The sequence below is a fragment of the Gymnodraco acuticeps genome, unplaced genomic scaffold, assembly GCF_902827175.1.
Source record: "Gymnodraco acuticeps unplaced genomic scaffold, fGymAcu1.1, whole genome shotgun sequence".
NCBI classification, from domain to species: Eukaryota; Metazoa; Chordata; class Actinopteri; order Perciformes; family Bathydraconidae; genus Gymnodraco; species Gymnodraco acuticeps.
This window is the reverse complement of record NW_022990087.1, coordinates 138,029-165,170: the sequence shown is the minus strand read 5'-3', so window position 1 is coordinate 165,170 and position 27,142 is coordinate 138,029. Positions and strand designations below refer to the sequence as shown.

Here is a 27,142-nt window from a genome sequence, read left to right as displayed (position 1 = left end):
AAAAGACAATTCATGAATTATTCCCAAGAAACTTAAGAGCACATCTCTGGTAAATCAAAGAGGTCCTTTTTGCACGATTGTTGATGAAATGAAACCATCCATTATTCTCCAAAGTCATATGGTAAATGGACTCAATGGGAAACATTTATACAGCCTTTTTCCAGTCATTACGCCCTGGATATTTTTTAGGACACATGACATGTTGACTGCAGGAGCCGGGAACCGAACCAACGACCTTCAAATCGACCGCTCTACCTCCTGAGAACCATGAGTGTTAGTCGACTACGTTTCTCTGGCCGCCCTAGAGAACAGATGATTGTATGTTTCCGTACCTGGTGGTGTGTAGGCGTCCATGGAGGTCTGGACCACCAGCGACCGCCTCTTGGAAGGCATCGGCACCGCCAACTTCCTCTCTTTGTGTTTGGCGAGGGCCGCCTGCACCGCCTCTGTGTGAACATCTGGAGACACAAGTGTGTACTTAATAACAACTCTGAGGTACTTCCCTATTTCAAGTTATCCTATTTTATACATACTATACATTTGAATACCTTTGAGTCTATATTTATCTGAGAAAACACAATTCAGACGAATCAAATGACAGATTAAGAACGCATTATTGCAGATTAAAACTGTGTCTTGTAGACCTTACAAGACACATTTAGATGTCCATAAATCGTTACCCTTTACACTTCTTAGATGGTTTCAAAGCCTGGATTAGAGAAGAAATACATATCTAATAATGTCATAAAGTAACATTTATAAATAAGTCACAGGTGACATCTTTCTGTCATCATTGTTTCAGTTTATTTAGCCTTCGTACTTTAGCAGAACTGAGACATTTGAAGGGAATTTTGAAGTACTTTCACTTGAGTTAACGATCTGAGTGCTTCAAACCAATAACAACGGAAATAAGCCGATTAATTTCAGGCATGGGTATCTTCCAACATATGAGCTTTATTTAGCCAATAAAAGATGTATACTTCAGCAGAATTGAGACATTTGCGGGAATTTTGTTTGAAATGAAGTACTTTTACTTGAATAAACGATCTGAGTGCTACTTACTAACCAATAAAAAAAGAAATAAGCCAATTAGTTTCAGTGTAAACAGAGAGAGAGTGTTAAATAACAGAGAGTGCTTCCAGTAACAGTAGAGGAGCAGCAGCGAGACCATCAGCTGTGTTTGTGCTGCAGTGTTCTCCGCACAATGAGCACCGTGTTCCCATTTATCCACGTTCAGTCTGGACACAGAGTCTAAGACAGCGGCTCCCAAGAGGCCTTGTGGTTTTTCCAGAATGGATCGAGTTCGGGGAGTGTCGGAGCAGACGTTTCTGTAAATGAGTGTTTCTAAGAGCGAGATAAAACGCCGCCGTGTAGCCACAGCTGGTTTCATTTGAACAGTGTCCATCGCTGACAACACACACACACACACACACACACACACACACACGTCGATATTGACATCAGTCAGACATGTGTCGGATGAATGGAGCTCACACATGTACGTTTGTTTAACTTGTGCGTGGGGAACGGAGGTGATTTAAATCAAGTGCACGTTTATTGTCTTGTGGTTGACCGAGTGTGACGGAAAAGGGTGTAAAAGTAAGTGTGTGTGACGTTTGAAAGGTGCTCACACAGCTTTTCTTTTTCAACTTAATGGGTTAAAAGCTTTTTTTATGGATTTAAATCCTGTCTAAACAAACTCTCAGGTCGAATCAGGTTTTCCCGCTGATCCAGGAACTCCTGTCTGTTTTCTTAGAGAACTGCCTATCTTTGCTTCTAAACGTCAGCACTGCACATTCCTACAGATTGCTTTAGCATGAGATGCCACTGAAGAGAAGTTTAAATCCTCAGTTAATCCCATATTCATGTTTCCTGGACATCAGGTGGAACAAAAGCAAACAATGCATGTTCAAAGAGCCGGGACAGATTTGTCGAAAAGCTTTTTCCACAGCTTTCTGCCGAACTCTGGATTTATTCTGCAGATAATGTCACTGTGCCATGATCAGGATGAATGAGTGGATCGAGGTTAAGTGTCGATGTGTTCCCAGGTCTAAAGTTTCCAAACAAACCTCTCTGAACCAATGCACAATTGGACTATAGCTAGATAAATATAAGACAGATGGAACATGGGGATCTTCCAACATGTGAGCTCAGAGAAAGGAGGAACTACATTTGAAAAACCTGTAATTTATATATCTTTATCAGATAACGATATTTATATTGGCTTCAACATCCAAGTATCAGCGGGGTTATATCCCTAGTCTCATTTTCTCATAGACTTCTATACAAACTATATTTGTCGTAACCATTGGAGTCGACCAGAAAGAAATACGTTTAAGAAAATCAGGTTTCCTTATTGATATGCAGGCAAGACCTCAAAATGATAATGACATCCTTACCTGTATTTGGAAGAACTAACATTTTAAAAACATGGTACCACTTTAAGCTTAACTTGTCATATATAACCCATAATGCTACTGAGGGGATTACCGAGCCTCATTGACTGTTCCCTGTAGACATAGAGAGTTGAAAAGAGACTAATGGAGGGTCAAGGTGAATCCGTTCCTCACCTGATCGGTACCGCTCGTCTCTGGATCCAGAGGAGCGCCGGCGGTGGTACCGTGAGGACGAGGAGGGGGTGACCGGACCTCTCCTCTCCTGGCCCTGCGGGGGGTCCATTCCTGAGACAAAGAGGGGCAGATTTAACACATAATCTTCCTTTAAGGTGAGATAACATACACCTTTAGAAACATTCAGGTGTTAAAGCAGCAACAGGAATACGATGGTATCACAGGAGAGAACCAGCTGAGAGTTCACACAAGCATGAGTAATTACAGATACAAAACAAAGGATTTAAGTCACAGTGTAAACTAAATAACAACAACAATATCACACATATATACATATAAAAGTCTAAGTTCAAGTCCAAAGTAGGTATACAGTATATCTCCAAATAAAAAATCTATTCTAACTGAAAAACAACTTTTTCGTATATTTCTTGTGTATTTTCTGTATGCTTCTGTACCGTTGCTTTTTCGCATGTATTTGTAAATAAACCATTGATCCATGACAGAAGTCTCTCCCAATGAGAAAGCTACATTCGGAGGACAAACCTGCAGCTGTTCTAGAAACAACAGGAGGTTATTTATTGCAGTTTGGCTTCTGATTTGGACGTTTTACCTCCGCTGCAGCCGAGGCTGTGACTCAGAGCTCAGGGACGTTATTAAGAAGCTTTCAAAACCCTTCAGGCCTGATAGAAACAATTTCCTGCTCAAAGTGTAGTCCTTAGTTTCTGAACACACAGAGGTGAAGCACATAAACACCATTACTAAAGAAGACTACTTCAATCTGCATGAGAATCATCACGTCTTTAAGTTTTCTTCAGGATCAAATGATGTAATGATAGTAGTTTGTACATCTATGGAAACACTGCACACAGGAACTGATCGTTGATGATTGGGCAGACGTTGAATGGTGCCAATTAGCCCAAATCAATAATAAAATGGGGTGAGGTTGGAGGATGTTGGAAGCAGTTTTAAAGCCCCCAAAAAAGCATGACTCAGCAGAAATCAGACATAAATATTCACACACATTTTTAAGTGAATTAATTGTATATTGAAAACAAAAGGAATGATTTGACCACAATGCATTGAACATGGTAGGTACTTAAGACAGCTATGACACTGATTCCAATATTACAGATTAGTGTATAGACTGTTTAAATAAAACCTATTCAATAAACTGAAGCACTCAACTCTAAACATCTTCACAACAAAAAAGAAAAAATATAAGCTATAAGCTAAAACATACATGTTCCATTGATAAAACATATATCCATAAATAACTATTAATATCTTGAACAATACAGATAATCATGACTCAAAACCTGCCATGGGAAATACAGCGCACTAGCAGAAACACACACACACACACACACACACACACACACGATCAATACGTCTGATGATGATAACCTCCCTGTTACTGACAGCTACGCAGCAGCTGACCACCCCCCCCCCCCCCCCCCCCCCCCCTTTATCTGTCTTCATTACGGCTCTCAGAGAAGCGGGAAGCTGATTATTCGAGCGTACAAAGAGCGGCAGTTAACGGCAGGTCTGGGAAATTCCTCGCTCAGATGTTTCCTCCGGGGAGTCTGGATGGAGGGATGGATTCCCCAACACCAGAACCACTCTACTTCCTCTGTATAAATATATTATTCTCAATCCTTTACTCTAACTCTTATTTTTCCTGCAAACACTTCATTTTGTACTTATTTATTCACCAGTCAAAAATCTGTTAAAGAGTCTATTAATCAACTTTTACCTGTTTAGGGATAATAAAGTCCATTTGTCAGTCTACCACTTTAGATTGGATTATCTCCACTACTACATGTCCCCTGTTTTTGTACTTTTTTAAACCTTTCCTTCGAATATTTTATGAATTGTAAAGTGTCCTTGGGTGCTTTGAAAGGCGCCTCTAAATAGAATTAATTATTATTACTCTTTGATAGATGTGAAATTTGGTGCAGATTAGTGTTAATTTCGTTGACTAACTCTATGACGAAATATGTTCGTCAACGACCTTTTTTTCCATGACGAAAACGAGACTATGACGAGACGGCACCGACGGCAGTAAAAAATAACTAACGAAATCATCATGCAATATCGTTGACGAAAAGTGACGAGACGAAAATGTAGTTCACTAAATAAAAACTATGCTAAAATCTCTCTTTACTTTCGTTGACGAAAAATGAGGAGACGAAATATTATCAAAGATAACGTTACATCTCTGATAGTCAGTTTTTCTCCCAGCAGTTCCATTTCCGGTGCTGCGGCAGGGCAGCAGCTGTGTGTCCGTGCTGCGCGCGGCGGTAGATTTGAATTACACCGGGCAGCGGCACACTGTGAACTGTCAGGAAGACTCGGGTCTAACTCATGGTCTAACTCATGGTCTAACTAACCTTATTTAACAGAAAATGAAATGGCAACAGGGCTTGGGAGCAGTGGTCGCACTCGCGTTAACCGAATACCCCCCCCCCGTCAGCGCGAGTGATTGATAAATTGTGCACTCGACGGATAATAATGGATTATGACGGAAATGTTACGATCCGTCAAATTGACTGACAACGAAAAAGTCTAAAGCCACCACTGCTTGGGAGAAAGAAACAACGTGATATTTGGGCCCATTTTCGCTACAATGAGGCGGAGAAAAAAAGCGAATGCATTGTTTCATCAGAAGGGAAGCAATGTGGCCAAAACACAGCTGGTAAAAACACCACAAACCTGAGCAGATACTCTCTGCAAAGCTGCATTCTTAATCATTCAACCTGAGTTTTTCATCAAATAAGGACAAAATATAATCTTATTTATTTATATATATATACTAAAATGACAAATTATTGGTTTTGGCTAGACTAGTTTGACTAAAATGTTCTATATAATCTGATGACTAAAAAATACTCAACAGTTTTTATTGACAAAAAGTAGACTAAAATAATTCGTTTTCTTTGACTAAAATATGACTAAAATGCTCAGACTTTTAGTCGACTAAATCTTGACTAAAATGTTTACTGTTTTAGTCGACTAAAATAAGACTAAAATGCTCAGACTTTTAGTCGACTAAAACTTGACTAAATAAAAACAGGATGAAGGTGACTAAATATGACTAAAACTAAAAAGGAAATTTAACACAGGACTAAGACTAAAACTAAATTAAAAAATAGCTGACGAAATTAACACTAGTGCAGATCAGGGACGGGGGAAGTTCGTCAGAGTTGGGGGTGCGGCGAAACTGTGGCGCACTACACTGTAGGTGCGCCGGCGCCGCGTTTGCGCTTCAGAGGAGGCTCCCTCCGCAAAATGAGGACCCACCCGCGAGGGGTCTGCGTGATCTGCGTGTAGGGAGGCGCGGCCCTGCATAATAACGTCATATTCAATGCAGTCATTTGGTCTTTAGCAACAGCTTGTGAGAGCAGTGCATTCATCGGTGTTCGTTTTAATGCTGCCAGTTTGTTGACGGCCTGTGTGTTGATGGGACTTCTCATGCTCCCTAAATGTTTCCCCTGCCTTTCGCCAGTTGTTAAATCCTGCTTTCACAAAACTCCCATCCCTGATTGTGTCTGCACTGACGAGCTTCTTTTATATAGCAGAGCAACAGAAGAAGCACACCGCATTATCACTTCTCTTATTAGTGAAGCTTTTTATAGACTGCTTACACTAAAATGCTAACTCAAAAATAGTAAATAAAAATAAAAATGTATTGATTTGTTTAGTGAACTTGTTGGCGTCGCAGTTACAACTCTCCGTTAACAGATGGGGGTGCTGCAGCCCCCTCAGCAGCCCCCCGTCCCGCGTCCCTGGTGCAGATACCAATAATGCCCAGAAGACAAATCTGACTGATTTCCAAGTTTCTCTGAGTTCTTCTAAAGTTTCACCAGAAGGTTTTTACTTTTCCTTTGAAACATCTCCGCATTGACAGGATGGATTGGCACAACATTTGGTACAGAGATTCACGGTTCCAAGAAGATTAATCCTAATCAATGTGGTTATCTTCGGACATTTTATGAGGCTGCATCATCAGTTCAAAGTTTCAATCCGTCCAAAACATTGTTATCATTGCTAGTTAGTAAATAGCATGCTACGGTATCACGGTGAACATCGCTTGGTACCCGTTAAAACATTTTGCATTCATATCTTTATTAATACTAACACACCACCACATATCTTGTAATGTACACATGTTTACATATGTATTGTTGTTCATTAATGTACAATGTGCACATTTTTACTTTAACTTCTTATATTAATGTAATATTAAATCTTTATTCTTTATTTGTTATTATCTTGTTTATAGAAATAATGTATTCAATCTATTTGTATATTTATTGCACACTTTCATTACATCATTTTAACTTGACTTCTGATTTTAAAATAAATATTTGTAATTGTATTTATTAATTATTAACAACCTAATGTCCCCGTGAGATAACTTATTAATATGTGTTATTCTGATTGTGATGAACCCTTCATACGAACACACTTGACTCGTACTTGCAGGTATTTTGTATTCTTCGTCACACAGATGAGGTTTTTACCACTAAAACTGAAGCTGACGTTCAATTAATAAATCATCCACTTAATGACATTCACGTTCCAGTTTTTCTCCATCTGTCTGACAGTCCTTACAACAAACACTTTGAACAGGATTTCAACAAGTCGCACACACACACTGAAACCTTAAAGAAAATCAATGCAGGACTCTCATTTATTCTACTGCAGGGAGAAATCCAATAAAGACCTGATGAAGTATAACACACTAAAACCAAAAATGTCTTAACAACTCTAAAGGGTAACACAAAACACACAATTTCCAGATGTATCACGAAACTAAGCCATGTTTTACTTTTGCCTGATTTTACACAAAAAAATAAAAAACTTACCAACATGGAAAGAAATATATTAAAAAACACTCCATACAAAATAATATATACAACAAAATATTTAAAATAATATGTATTCAAAAGAGAAAAGAAAATGACATTCAAACATAGTGTAAATATAACATATATATATACAGCACAGTATATTCAATTGTATATTCAGCTTTTCATAAAAGTTAAATATTTACAAAAAAGTAATAAAATATTTCATTTTTTAGGCGGTAAAAACACAGAATAATCAGATTAGAGATCTACATAATTAGAGGAATTCCACAAAATGTAAATGTTTTTCAAATTACTTAATGATTATAATGGGATGGGTTTAATCCTGTATTGTAGTTTTAAGTTTGACAGATTGTGTTCGTTTCTAGTGAGGTGCTTTCAGTCGACAAATTGCTCGCTATTACTGGCATTATCTGATGCAAGCTGCAGCAACATTTTTGGGATGGCATGCAGAACATGTCACACAGCAACCAGCTGCAGTGTGTTCTCTTTCTGTCAGATTTGCTGCCAGCTATGCAGAAGTGTCACTGATTCTGAAAACAATGAACACTGCCAATAAAAGTCAAGCACAATGAGAGGTGTTCCAAATTCAATGCCGTCATTATCTGCATGAATATAGAAAGACGATCACTAAAATAAGACTTTAAAGACAGGGATTCAGCCGGTTTGTAAAGTCTTTAAAATAAAGTGGCTTGCTTCATGTTGTGGCTCCATTTAAAACAGTTTCCTGGATTCTCTTATTTGGTTCCACTTGTAGGGACGATAGAGTTAAATTGGAGCAACGACAAATATGTAATCTCAATACCTACTAATGTGAGCCAGGTCAGGTGAACGAGTTCAAGTTTGAAATGTTAAAAATATATGGAGGAAGCATTTCTTCGATATTGAATATTCAAATCATATTTACCTGGGTTTAAATGTAGCTTTGAACTCCAATACAAATATAATAAGTACATCTAACTGGTTTTAAAAAGGAGATAACTAGAAAAGTATTCACGTATGAAGGACCAACAAAATGTAACACTACTATGTCAATTTTCTGGAGGTAATAAACCGTTTGAAGAGGTTTGAACAAGAGGAATTTCAAAATAGAAACCTTTACCATTTACTTCCACTTCCTTGAGGTTTTAAGAAATTGTTAAAATGCAGAAAAAACGTTTTTATAACCCAAAAACAGAACAAAAAGTACAGCAAGTTCCCAATATAAACATTATTTATCTCCAACCAAAGTGATTGGATCTCAATGAACAGTTCGTGTTAAGCACTTCTACTTACATTGTTTTGTTTGACACTTCTTAAAGTTTTCCAGCATCGCACAGCTGTCAAAAATCCATGTTTCCTTAACGGCAGATCTTCTCTTTTCAATTAGTGATTGGATCTCAATGAACAGTTACATTTTTTACATTTATATTCAATTTAATATCTAATATTCCATGCCTCACATACTTATGTATATACACTAACTTGCTTTATATTTGTCACTGTACATTTTTGTAATTCAACATGTATATTTTCTACTTTCTTGTTTATTCCTAGTATTTACATTGTTATTGTACAATGCCATGTCTTCTCATGCTGCTGCAACACAAACATTTCCCTAATTGGGATCAATAAAGTACTTCTTATCTTATCTTATGTCAAGCACTTTTACTTACATTGTTTTATATAAAGACGTACACTTCCTAAAGTATTCCAGCATCGTACAGCTGTCACAAATCCCTGTTTGATCAACACCATATCTTCTCTTTTCAATACCTCCCGTCTACCTGATCCGACACACCTCGGCAGACACTCCGTCTGAAAGCCAGAGTCCGGCGTAGAGCGGCTGAGTGAATTTAGTCTGGACTCTGTGGACGAGGGTCCTGGTTTCAGAGACGCTGTAGAAGGACAGGACTCCTGCGTCAGGATCCAGGTAAACTCCCACTCTGGACGACCACATGCCCGGGATGCGAGTTCTAACGTTGTCATGCCTGAACGTGCAGGTGTTTTTGTAACAATCCAACGCCCAAGACTTGTCGTTGTACCCAAACATGCTTTCAGTGAAGCCCCCTAATCTACTAATGTCTTTGTATGCGACTGCTACAAAAGCTGCTGTCCCGCTCAACTCCACCTCCCAGTAACTGCGACCGTCCAGACTGTCTTTACTCAGGAGCTGCCAGCTATAAACAAACCTCTCCGGATGAAGAGGATACTTCTGTTCATCACTGACGAAGGTTACCATTTTTTCGTTCCCGGATATCTTCAGATGTGTGTTGGCCGTGTTTGGATCCAGAGTTACTTGGCATACATAGTGTAAGAAGTCGGCTCTGGTGATGGGCTCTTCTTTAGTATTTGATGCTATAACCCCAGTTACTGTCATGGAGACCTTTGCGTATTCTTCCCCAACAATCGCATGTAAGTTCACCTTGGCCTCGGACAGAGCCATTGAAACTTTCTCGAAGTACCCCACGCGATGGGCTTTGACGGGGGGCGGGTCTGTGGATTCACTGAGACTTACCAACGTTGGGTACTTGATCAGAAAACCAGTGTGATCCTCTGTGTGTGAGAACTTCTTCAGCTCTTCGTCTTTCCTCTTCAGCTCGGCGACGTCCTGCTCCAGCTTCTCCCGAACCTTTTTGTACCACCTGACTTCGGTTTCCTGTCGAGATGTAACCTTCTCCTTCACTTCTGCGACACTTTTCTCAATGATATGCATCAGTTCTTTGTAGGTGTTCTCGTTGTTTCTCAGAGCAGCTTCAGCGCATCGATTAATGGTGTCTTCCTCCTGTTGAAACCACTTTGCGTCTTTCTGTTTGTCCTGGATCGTCTTACGGATGTTTTGCAGAGTCACCTGAAGCTCTCTCTGCTTCTCCACCCTTTCTGCTGCAGTCGAGACTTTATTGTGGCCTTTGTGAGTATCTTTCGAACAGAGATAGCAGATGCACTGCTGATCCGTACGGCAGAACAGCTTCATCACTTCTTGATGACGAGGGCAGATGTTCTCCTGGAGCTGTGCGGACGCTTCCACTAGCTTGTGTTTCTGTAAGGGGGCTACTTCAAAGTGTGGGCGGAGGTGTTCCACGCAATAAGAAACCATGCATTGCAGACAGGACTTGATAGCTTTCTCTTCACAGAAATCACAGGCCACATGTTCAGTTTGATCAGAGCTGTGATCATCAGGAGAAGGAGGAGGAGGAGTTGGGGTTTCAATCTTCATCAGCTCCCCAACCACAAACGCCAACATGTTGTTTTTTACCAAGGCAGGTCTTTGCATGAATTTCTGCCGGCACTGAGGACAGGTGTAGATCATTCCATCATCCTGAGTATCTAAGTGGTCCGTGATACACACCATGCAATAGTTGTGTCCACAGGAAAAAGTCACCGGGTCCTTCAGCAAATCCAGACAGATTGAGCAGCAGAAATGTGCTCGATCAAGATGGATCCCCTCTGCCATGTTGCTTTCCGATTAGAGCAGGTGTGTGATGACTGAATGATAAGAAGATAACTTAAATAGCTTCACTAGAGAGGGAGGGCATCATTCCTGGAAGAGGAGTGGCTTCAAACAGGAAGGGTGTTCTCCTTTCTCGTAAAAGTTGTTACTTTACGTGTTATGGGAATAGTTGTCCCAATGCCAGGTTAATACGAGAACTTGGAATGTTTTGTTATAGTATGTGGACAATCAGGTGTGTACGTGACATGGGAAATATTCAGGGCGTATGTTAGATTGGAATCAGGGTTGGTTTGGCTTGAATCAGAACCAGGCCCTGACAAGACATCTATGAAATTACAATGGTATTTCAATCATACTCAACAGTCATCCAACCATAGACAATAGACCCAGGCTGTGCTAAACTGAAGTAAACCAACCAGTCTGTCCATGTCCTCAACAGAGGATGGCAAAGACTAGGGGAACTGTTCAATGGTATGCATTTTGGGGAAGTGCTGAGTCACAGCAGGAATCCCCCAGGTTGAGGTAATGTTGGAAAAACCAAGCCAAGGGGTGATCATACTCTCCCTGAAATGCCTAAGGTTGGGGATTTGTTTTAATACGTGCATGAAGTGACAGATATGTGCCCTTTTTGTTATGTTGCACCAAGAGGAAGGCAGTTGCAAAAACTCTCTTTTGAACCTCAGTAGGTTTCTATTTAACAAACACACTATCACCAGCTACTTACTTTTTTTCAACAATTTCAATGTTTCTTCTTCTGCAACATTTGTATTATTTCCTACAGAAGTTATTCCTAATTTGTCATGACAATGGGTCGAGAAATATACTGACATTTTGCCTCAGGCCACTTCTATCGTCAGCAAAGAAGAATACAAATAATTGGGGCACGAAGGTGATGACAGGTGTCTTAATTCTGATCCTTAGTACACTGTCAACACCTGTGGGGAATTGGTGACTTTCTACCATATAGTGTCGTCTAAAATCTTACACGGCTACTGTGGCCACACCGGAAGTAGCGATAGCTGCTGTTAGCTTGCTACAGTAGATACGAGCAACGATCATTTACTGTACCAAATCAGGACGAACTGCTAAAACTGTTAAATTAATTGTGTTGTTTTTTTATCAACACCCGTATATTGGTACATTTCCTCTACAGTAAAAAAATATATATATATGCGTAGTGCTTGTATAGTACACCGGGTACTAGTGACTAAAATTGCTGCTGTTAGCTCGCTAGATAGCTAGCACGATTGTTTTCTGGACCAAATCAGTATGGACTGCTCAATTAACCATGTAGAATGAACAGTGGCTTCTTTTCACACCGTCATGTTGGTACGTTACCTAAGAAATATAAAGAAAAACCTGCATCTTTTGTAGTTGAATAGTAGTGTGTTTACCGGAGCAACAGCAATCGCAGCTAGTCAGGGAACTTCTAATAAGTAGCCAAGATGGCGAGTGTTCGGTGTGAGAAGACTCAACGTTTTAACGTTATGAAGTCACGAAGGTTCCAGGTACTTTTACCATAGTGGAATTGGGACACACTTATGCCCTCAAAAGAGCACATGTGAATACAGAAGTATGCAATTTGAGACACAGCATGGGTGAACTAAGCTGTCACTTTATGACCAATGTAAAACTTTAATTTAAAGCACCTACAGGTGACCTTGTCGTCACTACATGTATGTTCTTTCAGTCTAAAAACGTTGTATTACCTAGTGTATAAATCAAAACCAACTTAAAAGCCTTTTCTTCTTTCTTTTCTTGGCTGCTTTTGAAAGGCCTGTGTGCCGGATCTTATGATGGCCCCTCAGAGGAAACTAAACCCAATCTATAATGTGAAACCGTGTAGATCTGGGTGACTGGGGAAATCCTTTACTTTGAACGCTGTAAATGCTTTAATCAAACTGTATCAGCCTGGCGGAGCACAATCAGTGCAGATTAACAGGCCTCAGAGCTGAAACACATTACAGTGTGTGTGTGTGTGTGTGTGTGTGTGTGTGTGTGTGTGTGTGTGTGTGTGTGTGTGTGTGTGTGTGTGTGTGTGTGTGTGTGTGTGTGTGTGTGTGTGTGTGTGTGTGTGTGTGCATGTATAGGGAACAAGGGAGTATTGTGTTATTAGGTGTGTGTGTGTAAAGGGGTCAACAAAAATTGAGTTGTGTGTGTATGCACAAGAACACAGTGGAACAGGATTGAAGGAATGTGCAGGGTATAATGTAGTGTGTGTGTGTGTGTGTGTGTGTGTGTGTGTGTGTGTGTGTGTGTGTGTGTGTGTGTGTGTGTGTGTGTGTGTGTGTGTGTGTGTGTGTGTGTGTGTGTGTGTGTGTTGTGTGTGTGTGTGTGTGTGTGTGTGTGCACAGGGGGGTGTGTGTGTCATCCGGTCCCCCCATAGCGAACTGGGGACGACCCCCCACTGGGCCATGGATGTGAATACCACACATTTTCTCCATCCCACACCCTTCATTCCTTCCCATAATGCACTTCCTGACATCCCCCCAGCATATGCAGACACACACACACACACAGTATATTCCAGTAATAGCTTCAGCTGGTCTCAGTGACCCTGCAGTCCCATCCTCAGTCTGATGAGCGTCTGACGGTGAAATGGACTTTAGGATCATTTGTGGTTTGACTCAGTAACATCTACCCGAGGTGTTTTTATACCAACAACACAGCTCAACTGGTCATGGTATAGTAAATGTAGTAAAATGGCAATCAACACATAAACTATCAATCTAAGTCTTAAGTTCGTTTTGAGAAGAAAACCCAACCCGACAAAAACGAAAGATAAATAAATTGGTGCTCTTGCTAATCTTGCCTTTTCAGTTAAATAATAACAAACTCTCTGTATAAAACTAATAGATAAATACATGCAATGTGTTATTTGTATTAGCCTAAGAAAAAGCTTCCTGGTTAAACATCACATAGGCAAAGTAACCACAGGAAGTCCAGTTTTTAAGGTTTTAAAGTATTAAAAAAAAAAGACATTATCCAAACCCAAATACGAGTGACTGTTGGAGCTATACAGGTATTATTTGCCGGGCATATACCTGATCCCAGATCATTATATCTTTGGAGTATGAGTTATTTATTAAGGACTTGTTGCTCCTCAACTGTAAGAAGTCAATATGATATAGAAGTGACACGTTTGTGATCAGGTTGATGTTTGTAAAGGCCCGGACACACCAGGCCGAAATCGGCCGTTTTCGTTAGTCGGACGACGAAGCGTGCCCTGTCGCCCAAACTCAATTTGGTGTGTCCCGGACCGTCGGCCGTGACACGCCTTATTTGGCCTTTCATGGCCGACGCACGGCCGATTCAACATGTTGAATCGGCCGTGCGTCGGCCACAGGCAGTCGGACAAATAAATCACTCCGATTGGCTGTTCAGCTAGCGAATCAGTGCATTAGAAGCGAAACCGTTGCTTGAGAATGTCTTCCACAAGCAACACTCCAATGGCTGATAGCTCCAGTACCGCACCAAACATGTTTTCGATGGACGAGAGTGAAAATGGAACGCACACGCTATTTGTTGTTTGTTTAGATCACGCAGTCTGTTCTTCTTCTCTGTCTTCCGGTTGTTGCCTCTTTTGAATGACGAATACACACTACCGCCGCCTGCTGGTAAGGAGAGTAATTGCCACTCAGGCATGCGCAGTTCGTACGTGCTCGGCTGAAGTATTTGCGGTGTGTTCCAGAGCGACACATGGCCAAGACGCAGGAGAACACGGCGACGCAACAGTCGGCGTCGGCGAGTTCTCTGGTGACTGCTTGGTGTGTCAGGGCCTTTAGTTTAACCTTCGATTTGACAGAGACTCAATTCTGACTGTCCATTGTTTGTAGGATGCAATGCTTGTGACGGTTTTATAGCAATTCCTTCACAATACAATGCTCTATGAGTGGATACAAAGGGGAAGTAAAGTCTAATTGTACCTGGAGTTTGTGGGAAGAAAGCTCCAATCAGCTTGGACCGTTTCTTCTCATAGCCCTTCTGTGTGATATCACCTGTGAGAGGAAACAGAGAAAGAGAGAGATTTACTTTTCATATTCTTTAATATAAAAGCAGTGTTGACTCCTGTGAAGACACAGTGCAGCATAAACCATGTCCCTGTTGTTAAATCAAGCTTTTCTGCAAAGTTGCAAAGCTAATATAAGATGTTAAAGCCAAAAACAAAGCTATAAAGTGTACAAAAGAAAATGAAGGCATGAATCTGTGATAACACAAGACAGAGAAACAATGAGGCTACACTCAGATGTTTATATTCCACAAAAAGCTGCAACCTAAGACATCATAACTCAGTCAGAAGCTGATCACATTATGCTGAGTCATTCAACCAGGACCAGATGGAGCAGTTTGTGCACATGTGTGTGTGTATGTGTGTGTGTGTGTGTGTGTGTGTGTGTGTGTGTGTGTGTGTTCATTTGGACGTCAAAGCGCTGCAGATGCACTTATTGTCCACCTTTCTCAGAGTTTACAACACACTGAAAACCTGCTGACTGATCTCCAGAAGTGAAGCCATAAATCAGGCTGACCTGAAGCACCGTCAGCAGATTTCTACATCTGAATCCAATGACTCTTTCAGAAATGAATCCTGGTGTTCTCTTCTGCCAGGCGGGAGGAGTTCGTCACATTTACGAAGGTTTTAAATTAAGGAAGAGTTAGAAATGTTTGGGAAAATCAGCGTAGAGTAAATGAATGTCAGCTGACGGCTGATTGACTTGCCATGAGTTTAACCTGAACTCCAAGTGAAGGAAAACAACGACTTTCTGGGTGAAATAAGGCAACAAGGGAAGAGAGCTGAAAGCGAGACTGATGCATCATGGGAATTGGAGTTTACGAGATGAGAGAAGGCATGTTCTTTCAATTTAAAAGCCAAAGACTAATACAAAAGTTAGGGTTAGGGTGTTGAGTTAACCCTTATGTTGTGTTCGGGTCTCCTGTGACGCGTTTCAAGTTAAAATGATATAACTACGCTCTCGTTTTTTGTATCGGAACAAGGCTTCATGATATCCTCCACAACAGATATATAAACACTACAAACCTGATTTGACCATTTTTGCCACGTCTGAATGTTTCTAACAAAAAAAGGGTATAACTTGGTCTGAGGACACCCAGCAGAATTGTTTTGGGTGACTCGAGGTCAAATTTGGCCCAATCAAGATCCATCTTTGACTTTAGACACCCCGCCCCCTTCATCCACTGTAACAATAGTTTTTCGCAACATGCACCTGGTCTCCCCTCCCTCTGCCCCCCTCCCCCCACGGGAACTCAACCTTTCTCAAAGAATATGTACACTAACACTTGAATGTGTGCAATGTGTGTTGTGATGTGTTTTGGGGCGATAAGTTACATTTCAACAGGATTGTACGATTATGAATGCATTATAAGTTAGTTATGATGATATTTATTACATTACATTACATTACATTGCATTTAGCTGACGATTTTATCCAAAGCGACTTACAGTAAGTACGTTCGACCAACAAAATACAAACTTGAAGAAAACAGAATCATATAAGTACATCAGGTTTCATAGAGTTAAAACATTTCAAGTGCTACTCAACTGGCTTTAGGTAAGCCAGTCCTTTATTAGTATATAAGTTCTTTGTTAATAGTTCTATCGCTCGAAGTGGAGTCGAAAGAGATTTCAGTCTGCGCCGGAAGATGTGTAAGCTATCTGCTGTCCTGATGTCAATGGGGAGCTCATTCCACCATCTTGGAGCCAGGATTATTGGATGATAGACATTATTTGTGTGTGTTTTGGACTGAGATAACTCATGGGTCAAAATGTACCCACGAGCACCATGAACGGTAACAGCTTTTGAACACAACACAAGGGTTAAAGCAAGGAGAATGTAAGAAATGTAGATGAGGAGGAGGAGGAGACTAAAGGAAGAGAAAGTCCATAAAGATTGAGGCAGAAAGAGTAGTTGAGGAGTGCGGAAATGTATACAAAATAAATTAAAATAAGAAAAAGTGCATTTTTAATGACCTAACTGCTTGAGATGAATGTTAATGATGTTATCTGATTAAATGTAAATAAAAAAACATTTGTTCTTTATGTCAATTTGAGGCAGGCTGGATTGCAAAAATAAAACATAATTATAAAATATAAACTAGTGTAACAGTGATCGCCATGTGCGGCCCACCACAGGTACTATGTCATGAAGCGCTTACTTTTCCTATCAAGTAATATCAAAACGCTAACACATTTGCTGTAGTTTTTAAATCTTTTATTTTGCAGTGTAACAGTTTGTGTTTTCAAAGCAAACAAATGACGTGCTCAACTCTCAAAAATGGCAGATATTCTCTCATAAAACAAACGTTCTCAAACACTCTCAATATGCTTTTGAGAGACATTGTGTGCCAACTGGAGCTGCAACTTTAGACCAGGACTCGTAAACTCTGAAATAAACCAGGATATTTCTCTGACTGGAGGATGACTCAGTAAAGAAACTCAGTGACTCAGCGGATTTGTCAAACGCGGGAAAAAAAGCCGTTGACAAATCCTTCTTAAACTCACAAACATGTGAGCACGGACGTCATCGGTGACAGCAGTGTCAGTGTGTGTGTGTGTGTGTGTGTGTGTGTGTGTGTGTGTGTGTGTGTGTGTGTGTGTGTGTGTGTGTGTGTGTGTGTGTGTGTGTGTGTGTGTGTGTGTGTGTGTGTGTGTGTGTGTGTGTGTGTGTGTGTGTGTGTGTGTGTGTGTGTGTGTGTGTGTGTGTGTGTGTGTGTGTGTGTGTGAGCGTGAAGGCTAAGCACATGGCAATAATTAGCATCTCTGGTGGGGGAGCTAACTACCTGCAGAGAGGAACTGGCAAATGTTTCAGTTTGAAAAAGGGATAAACGAGGGGGGGCTGACCTTGTCTTCAACAATAACTTCTTACAGTGACACACACACACACACACACACACACACACACACACACACACACACACACACACTTTTCATGTGATGTTATCAGGGACGTAGAGTGAAATGAACGTGTCGCTCAGAGAGATTTCCTGTGAGATTATGTAACAGCTGTGTGTTAACAATCTCCGTCCAATCAGAGAGTGAGACAGGCTGTCAATCACACTGTCAATCAGTGAGACAGGAAGTCATTTAAGCTTATGAGGACATAGCGTACAGAAAACTACAAGATTAACTCTGTGAAGGCGTTTCTAGTTATTAAGAACAAGACCCCTAAATAGACTGACAGAAAACTATTGATTATTTGATTTAATAATGTGAGAGATCTACTTACTTTCTCTTATTTGAATGTTATTTGGTTTAACTGATATTCTGGATTGTGAAGAATGTTATGTTTGGATGTCTTGTCTTTTATTTGCACCCCTGGTAGAGTAGTTGTCACTGCAGTAATAACCAATGATCTTCCTATGAATAATTAAATACCTCAGATATACAGACATACAGCACCACTGCTCTTAACCTCCACCTTGAAGTGAAGCATTGTGGGTAGTCCATGTGTAAATCCCTCCTTCATGCACTCACACTGCTGACTGTAGCAACAGATGATGAAGTGACAACTAGAGGATGCAATAAGTCGTCAATCGGTCACTTTTTACAGCGATTGTTTGTGTAAATGATAATAAATCATGTTAAAGGGCCATAAGTATGTGGACACCCCTACAGTTGGTTGTTTTGATTCACTACCCCACTTCCAAACAACCAAATTATCCATTTAAAGAAGACATATATATTTTGAAGCATTTTCATTTATTTTAGGGTTTTTGAGGTTTTTCATTTTATACTATAATGAGAAAAAATATGGAATTTATTAGTGACATATTTGCATAAATAACATATACCACAAATGAAGCCAAATACACACACACTGCCATATACAAACAGAGATTTACCTCTGCGTAAACACACACACACACAACGCTCAGTTAAGCCGAGAGGAAACGCCCAAGGACTCCCCCGAGAACACACACCTGAAAACTAACACACACACACACACAGCAGGTGTTTACAGTAACAACACACTGAGTCAGGAGAGAAACACACACACACACACACACACACACACACACACACACACACACACACAGAGAGAGAGAAAAAAGCTCATTTGCAGGTGCATCAGGTTTGTCTGTACACTTTAACACTTTGCGTTACAAGGTTTTAAATATCACAGTCAGGTAATCTCTTTGCTTTCATTTTGATATATGTTGACATTCCTTATCTTGTATTCTTACTATCTTTTTCCAATCTTGTCCCTGTTGCCCTACGAGGATTAGTAAAGGTTTCTCTTGTTTTTTATCTTATCTTATTTCATTGTTTTCTGTTTTAATTCCACTTAGACGATTCTCAGCATGCACAGAAAGACAAAAACTAATATACTTTAAAAAATAGATGCTCGTCGAGCTGAGAAATGTGTGTTTGATTCCTGAGAGGAGGACATTTTAAAGTCATGACATTTCCCCTGGAAAGCTAAGAGGGTTTCTTGACGTCTTTTCCACTAATCTAACGGTTTCCAAATGTACAGACAAACGACTGAAGTAGAACACAACGCTACCCAGACTGAGTTCTCCTCCTCGTCAGAAGGTGTTCAAATATCTGAGCGAGGAGCGTAACCGCTTCTCCTCATGGCACATCCCGCTCCATTATAATGTAAGTCCAGTTTCACAGATTTACGACCCTCACGTCTGGAAAAACGGAGCTAACTTCAGCCACAGTAAAACTTTAGAAAGTGGAAAGTGGTCGTCACAGAGCGCAGGAAGCGAGCGATGGAGCTTCATCAGAGTTCATTAGAGACGATGTGTTCATCAGACTGAAACAATAATACCAGCTGTGTCATCATTTCACTGACTGTAATTCAATCAGGCTGATCGTGCTGATGATGTTAGAAGTACTGCTTTCCCTGTCACTTTCTACAACTCTACTATCCATAACAATTCATCCCAATTTGGGAAATTGTTTCGTCACAGAAGCAGAAGTGTGTTCAGACATTAAAATACAAATACTTTAGAAAGTGGAAAAGAGAATTACAAATAAAATGAAAAATAGAAAAATATGAAATCAAATATAAACAAAGCAATATAAAATATTCTGCATAATTAAAATAAAAAGTCTTAAATACTACAGAAACTACTAGTTTATACACTTTAGAGCAACACAAGTATCAAAAGTTAAAGTACTCAGTACGCAAAATGGCTTAGAGTATTGTGTATTTTTGGATAATTCCAGATGAAAAATAGGAAAATACTTAAAAAACACTGACGACTAAATACACAAAATTCCCTTTTCCTACATGTTTTGTTGCCTCTATTTGAACTCCAGCTCTTTACTGTCTGATATATATATATACATATATACACACATTATACTATATGTCAGTTCATTGGGTTTAAACATTTTGCCGCATTAATGTTCATTATTTTTTGTCAGCTAATCAAATCACGTCATCAACACAATCTGCAAAATGATGTTTCACACACTGCTACCACCACAATATGTATTGCTATTACTGTAAGTAACGCCTAGTAACTGTGATATTTTCCATGTTTCTAAAAACAATCAGTTTGGAGCTTTTCACAATACGCCAAAGTTAAATAAAACAATTCTGAAATATTTAAAACCACACTTAAGTCCTTCCTCGAGAAAAAGAAACAGGGGGAAGCCAAAGAACTGAGCAGCATTTCTCCAATTAGGCTAATTAGATCCAGATAATCAGCTCACACACACACACACACACACACACACACACACACACTTTTACTCACCGAGCATAACGAACATAACAGGCATCAGGAGCAAAACAAATAACTGACAAACTCCACTTCATGCTCCTCTCAGACGAGCCTCCGTCCTCCTCTGTTGTCCTCCCCACGGCTCAGTGTGTGAAAACACCGGTTGCTTATTCCCCATTGGCAGAAAACACACACACACACACACACACACACACACACACACACACACACACACTGTCTCGATTAGCGCGTACACACTAAGGCAAGCAGCTTATTAGTTTCAAAGAGGAGCGGGTCAACCTCCTCTGCAAAGAAAAAGGAATGAAGGTGCCTGCTGACATTTACTGGTGCTGCCTTTGTTGATGAAACACACACACTCAAACAAACACACACTCAAATATGAGGGGCCGTACAGGCCATAATTCATACTGGTCCTCTCACGCACATACATTCTCCTTTTACATACATATATTTTCACTCTTACATACATACATTCTCCTTTTACATACATATATGTTCACTCTTACATACATACATTCTCCTTTTACATACATATATGTTCACTCTTACATACATACATTCTCCTTTTACATACATATATTTTATAATATGCATGTCTGAAGAGAATATATGTATGCAAGTGAAGAATGTATGTGTGAAGACAATATATGTATGTGAGAGAAGAATGTATGTAGCCTATGTCTGAAGAGAATATATGTATGCAAGAGAAGAAAGTATGTATGTGTGAAGACAATATATGTATGCAAGTGAAGAATGTATGTATGTGTGAAGACAATATATGTATGTGAGAGAAGAATGTATGTATGTGAGAGAGAAAGTATAGTGGAAACGGAAGGAGTATGGTTGAAACGGAAGGCAGGTCATTCTTGCGCTGTGATTGGCTCAGAAGGTCGAGCGGGGCGGGCTCATGTTCAGAACTTCTGATTTCAAATCAACATAACATGATGGAGGGAGATGAATCGCGTAGATTGCAGCAAGCATTAGGGGTTTTAAGGAACATTTGGTCAACCCCTGAAACTGTCACATCCCTGGCCAGGTGTCCTTGCGGGTGCGTTCGCTTTACTTATCAGAGCGTGCCGTAAGGGCGGTTACTCTTTGGTTTATAAACTCCCGCCTGGGACGGACTGATGCATTAGATTATGTGCTATATGGAGGGGACTTTGACAGAGTATTTCTCACAAAGTACACAGTAAAAGTACTTCAATGTATTGTTAGTAGCAGTCAAACTAGTACCGAGTCCAACAGTGTCAGTTTTATGAAGAACTTGTGGTAAAATAGATTTGTAAAAAGAAAATGAAGAGCTACTGATTTGAAAAAACGGCTCTCTGTATAGTTTAAATATCCTAACAATGTTGTCCATTTATTCTTCTCCCCTCGAGTCCAACAGTGTCAGTTTTATTAAGAACTTTAAGTAAAACATATTTGTAAAATATGAAGAGCAGCTGATTTGAAAAGACAAACGCGAGAGACGGCAGAGTGACCGCAGTGCAGAATCGCTGTATAGTTTAAATCTCCTAACAATGTTGTCCATTTTAGACACATGCTTATTATATTTACAGCCTTAATAACATTCATTTTCTGGGCTCAATGTGTGTCTTGGCCGTTTTCGTTGTGATCGCTAAATTCACCTCGTTTCCCCTTGTTTATAATTATGTTCAACGTTCCAAGCAAACGAGTGCTTTTGTTTTGAAATCACTTCCGCGAGTATCGCGCCCCGTTTCAACCATACTCCTTCCGTTTCCACTATACTTTCTCTCACACATACATACATTCTTCTCTCACATACATATATTGTCTTCACACATACATACATTCTTCACTTGCATACCTTCTCTTCAGACATGCATATATTATAAAATATATGTATGTAAAAGGAGAATGTATGTATGTAAGAGTGAAAATATATGTATGTAAAAGGAGAATGTATGTGCGTGAGAGGACCAGTATTACGGCCTGTATGGCCCCTCATACTCAAACAAACAAACACATATACTCACACACCATATTTTCAGGATTGGTTTGCAATGACATCACCATTTACTCTTTTAGTGAAGGAGGGACTACTTTTCAGTGTGAGTGTGAGTGTGTGTGTGTGTGTGTGTGTGTGTGTGTGTGTGTGTGTGTGTGTGTGTGTGTGTGTGTGTGTGTGTGTGTGTGTGTGTGTGTGTGTGTGTGTGTGTGTGTGTGTGTGTGTGTGTGTGTGTGTGTGTGTGTGTGTGTGTGTGTGTGTGTGTGTGTGTGTGTGTGACTAGAAACCACAAGTGTGCCACCCCCCATTCTCCCCTAAGATGGTACAGTCCAACCTGCCCAAACACGCTGCCCGGCGACATAATCAAAACAAACAAATTGGTTTGTTAGTCGGCTGACTTCACAGAGAGACGAGAGAGGACACACACACACACTGACACAAACACACTAACACACGCACACATACACACACACTCATCTCCATATCCCCAGCCTCTGTTCCTCTGGGATGTTTAATTCCCATCCCTGCATGTTACCATGGAAATAACTGCCATCAATAATAATGTGATAATTATCAGAGAGCTAACGTCTTGATATTAAATTAATAGTAAACTAATATTGGTGCAATTATTACAATTATTGGAAGTTCAGAGGAACATTTAAAACCTGTAACAGTGCAGTTGAAGCCGTGCATGGGATTATATGGAAACACAGAACATGTAGGTTCATCAGAATCATGTTTTTAATGCCAAGTGTAGGTTTGAAGAAGCCCTATTATACTATTTAGGGTTTTCCTTTCCTGTAGTGGGTTATGCATGTATAGGTGTTGGTGCATGTCAATGGTCTGCAAAGGCTAGTTTCTGTAGCTTATTGTTTTTGAGAAATATCAATTCTACCAATATACACTAAGCAACTGATTTGATACGAACGTTTTGAACACCTGACATAGATCTCAAAGTTCCTGGTTTAGCTGCAGACGACACGATAGAGCTAAGATGAAGTAAAAGAGCGTCACAAACACCACAAATCATACACTTCACTGAAGGTGAACTGTGTGTGTGTGTGTGTGTGTGTGTGTGTGTGTGTGTGTGTGTGTGTGTGTGTGTGTGTGTGTGTGTGTGTGTGTGTGTGTGTGTGTGTGTGTGTGTGTGTGTGTGTGTGTGTGTGTGTGTGTCTGCAGCCGGTATTAATTTGCCTACAGAAGAAGATTCCCAAAATAGAAGCAGATAACATTTGATACTCAATACTGCTGCAGTCCAACCGTGCACACACACACACACACACAGACACACATTATTGGCTTCAGTTGCATGATATCTGCCCTGAGGGCTGAAATAGTGACAGTTAAACTGCATCTCTATCTCTCACCTTTACCTGCTCAACAAAACACAAAGACACGTGACCATCACTTGACTTCATATGACCTTTGACCTCCCTGGGTCAAGTAACACATACTCTACATTCCTATGTATACATGCATGATATGAAATGTAAGGGCTACACATCGTCTGTTAACAGTTATTAAAAGTAAAATCCCCATTGTCCAGATGAAAAACGACCACTCCTGACTTTCCCTATGATGCTCTTTCCTCTTCTCCTATAGCCTATATAATGACAACATCCATCATAACGCAACTGCAATGAGGAGAGAAACCACTTTAAGGCTCTTTAGGTGAAAACAGATGAAAGATATCACATGATGTGAGCTTGCATGCCCCCCATCACAGTAAAGATCTGATAGAGATCCCTGCAGCCCCGATGCATTCAACTCCTTCAAACTAAAGCTGCTTTGGGCAGAATGGAAAAGGGTTTTTTAATGCGCTGTAAGACCGCTGGGTTTACCACAGAGAGTCTTATCAAACCCTTTGCTAAAAGCTACTTAGAGGAAACCCACAGGAGCGACCACACACACTTAAAATAGACGCTCACTTCCCAAAATGCACCATGGGTGATGGGAGCCCGCATTTAGGGGAATATGATGCTGCTGTTATCTACTGAAGGAGGTGAAAGGTCGGGGGTTTAATTTGCTTTGTACGAGTAGGAAGTCTGCCAGGATATCCGACGGGTTTTACGTGGGCCAAAAACTACGAAACAACAACCTTTTAACACATTTCCTTATTCCCCAGCACCAAAGAGATTATCTTTTGGTTAGTTTGGCTCCCTGCCTGGAGAAACCCGTTTAAAAAATTTCTTCAATTTGGCAGAAGGAGGGAGAAATGGCTAATCTACAGTATTAAGGACTCTTCAATCAAGTCAATCTTGGTTTAAGGATAAGGATTTCCCAACTCCTTATTCAACTCCCAACACTACTAAAAACCCTTAGGTTGCATGATAGTAAATAAGCTCACAAAAGGGCTGCAGGATTATGTTGGTTAATCTTGATTATTTAACCACAGTAACAGTGAGTTTTCTTGAGGTTTAGTAATTAACTAGAAAGTGACAGCTATAATTAGTTTTTCTAATTTTCCGTCAATTCGTCTAGAGAGTTTTATTTTTCCAAAAAAAATAACTTTAGTTACTGATGTGAGGAAATGTTGATGCTACAGATACAATTATGCAAAAAGCCAAAACATCTTTACAGATACTCCAAGCAAAAATCAAAACCATCTTGCAACACCTAATTAAAATTCATATCTAGATTTACTACGGAAACAGCGACACCTAGTGGACAAAACTGTGAACGGCATGGTGTTTTTCAGACATAGTGAGAGGCAGTTTTCTTGATCACAAAACAAAGATCTTGAGCTACTGGTGCAAGGATAAGATCAATAAAAGATCTCCACAAAGCCAAAGCATCTCTACAGACTTCAGACATGAATGCAAATGTGTAAACCCTCCATTTGCCAAAAACACAATCTACTAGTTACGATAGAAAACGACGACACCTAGTGGTCAAGACAATTAACTGCATGACCTGTTGAAGATGTGGTGATTAAATGAATCTCAAATTATACATTTCCAGTGGATTATTACATAATGATTGATATTAACAATGCACACTTTAAACTGTAACCCTGCATATTGCACCTAACACCTAATTAAAAAATCCTTCCTATATGTACTGTGTAAACAACAACACCTAGTGGATACATTGTGAACTGCATGGCTTTTTTTAGATTTGGCGAGTAAATTAATCTCAAAAGATACATTTCCAGTGGAGTGTTAAATAATGATTGACATTAACAATGCACACTTCAATATTTAACCCTCAATATTGCAACATCTGACACTTGAATAAAAACCTCTCCTGATAGGTACTGTATAAGGCAACGACACCTAGTGGACAAACTTTGAACTGCATGACCTTTTTGAGATTTGGCGAGTAAATTCATCTCAAAAGATACATTTCCAGTGGAATATTAAATAATGATTGACGTTAACAATGCACACTTTAACCCTCCATTTTGCAACAACCGACACCTAACTAGGAATTCCTTCTGCAAGTCACAATAAAAGACGATGACACCTAGAGGACAAAACAGTGAACTGCACAATGTTTTTAAGCCGTGGCGATTTAATTAATATCAAAGAGTTTTCCTTTAAACTGCAGAAAGCACATACTGACATGAGCACAAAAACAGAAGTGACTTTAAATCACAGTGACGGCAGCGATGCGTCTGGGTGTGACCATCATGTGTTGGCACTGGCAGAGCTTTTTTTATTTTGTTTGCCCTGGAGGTAAACAGCTGAAACATTTCAACAGCGGAAGAGAAGAGGAAACCCGTGTGCACCACCCGAACAACTACTGGTTGTTTCGGCAGATGTGTTGAGTCGTCTGCCAGTCAGCTGAGGCTCCCAGATGTGTATAAACTGTGTAAATACTGTACGGCAAAAATAACATAATTTTCCATCTTAAATCAAGACTATTGAAGATTTAAAACACTAAGATGTTTTAACGCTTTTGTTTCCTAACAGTCGCTGCTAGGAATGCATGATTTGGGAAAAATGTATATAGATAATATTCAGGATATTTCATTTTTCAATCATAATAAAAAAAAAAATTAAAAAAAATGCAATGTAATCATGATTGATGGGTTAGGGTGATGGTTGTATTCAATAATGAAATGATCATGGTGTATTGTTTTAGAGAATCTGTAGCAAGTAGCATATGTGTTGATAAGCCTTTACAATTAAATGCGTAGGATATCTTTGCAGCTCATCAATACTCCATCCATATTTAGCCCTAAACAAAGCTTTTTGCAATTTCAACATTGCCATATCTTGATACAATATAGATTAATTGTGGAGACCCAGTAGCTACTAAATCAAAAACTCATCACAAACGCCAACAGGTAGCTCTTCCACTGCACGTGCATCCCGTCTAAAAGACAAAGCTTCCTTCTTAATTCAATTACATCCAATGAGGAGAAACGGAGTAGGGCAGGGGTGTCAAACTCAAGGCTACATTGTATCCGGCCCGCAAGAGCTTGCAAAGAAGATAATAAGTGTATTATACGGTTACATGACGCTTTACAGAAGCACGTTGTCCATAAACTACATTTCCCACAATGCATCTCGTTTTGTGACATGCACACTGAAGAGACCTTGCAATTATTTGCCCTAGAATTCTGCTTTCAGACGTAGTTAGT

General features: G+C 39.9%; 2 protein-coding genes across 2 annotated transcripts in view; both read right to left on the bottom strand.

The window, feature by feature from the left end:
* Window positions 1–332: 332 nt before the first annotated feature.
* LOC117546182 (disco-interacting protein 2 homolog C-like) overlaps window positions 333–27,142 on the bottom strand; it is a gene marked incomplete at its 3' end in the record, with an annotated part of 112,378 nt that continues 85,568 nt past the window's right edge. The window contains exons 2-4 of the mRNA XM_034216327.1: window positions 14,798–14,869; window positions 2,571–2,681; window positions 333–458 (exon numbers count right to left, since the gene is read on the bottom strand). Of these exons, the coding sequence (XP_034072218.1) occupies window positions 333–458; window positions 2,571–2,681; window positions 14,798–14,869 (309 nt within the window). The remainder of the gene's footprint in view (window positions 459–2,570; window positions 2,682–14,797; window positions 14,870–27,142) is intronic.
* On the bottom strand, window positions 9,172–10,874 carry LOC117546183 (tripartite motif-containing protein 16-like). The gene has a single exon (XM_034216328.1). It carries the CDS (start codon window positions 10,872–10,874, stop codon window positions 9,204–9,206), a length of 1,671 nt encoding a protein of 556 aa, XP_034072219.1. The 3' UTR covers window positions 9,172–9,203.

What these genes read in the sequence shown, in the direction of transcription:
- LOC117546183 (XM_034216328.1), bottom strand. Translation starts at nt 10,874, where the DNA reads ATGGCAGAGGGGATCCATCTTGATCGAGCACATTTCTGCTGCTCAATC.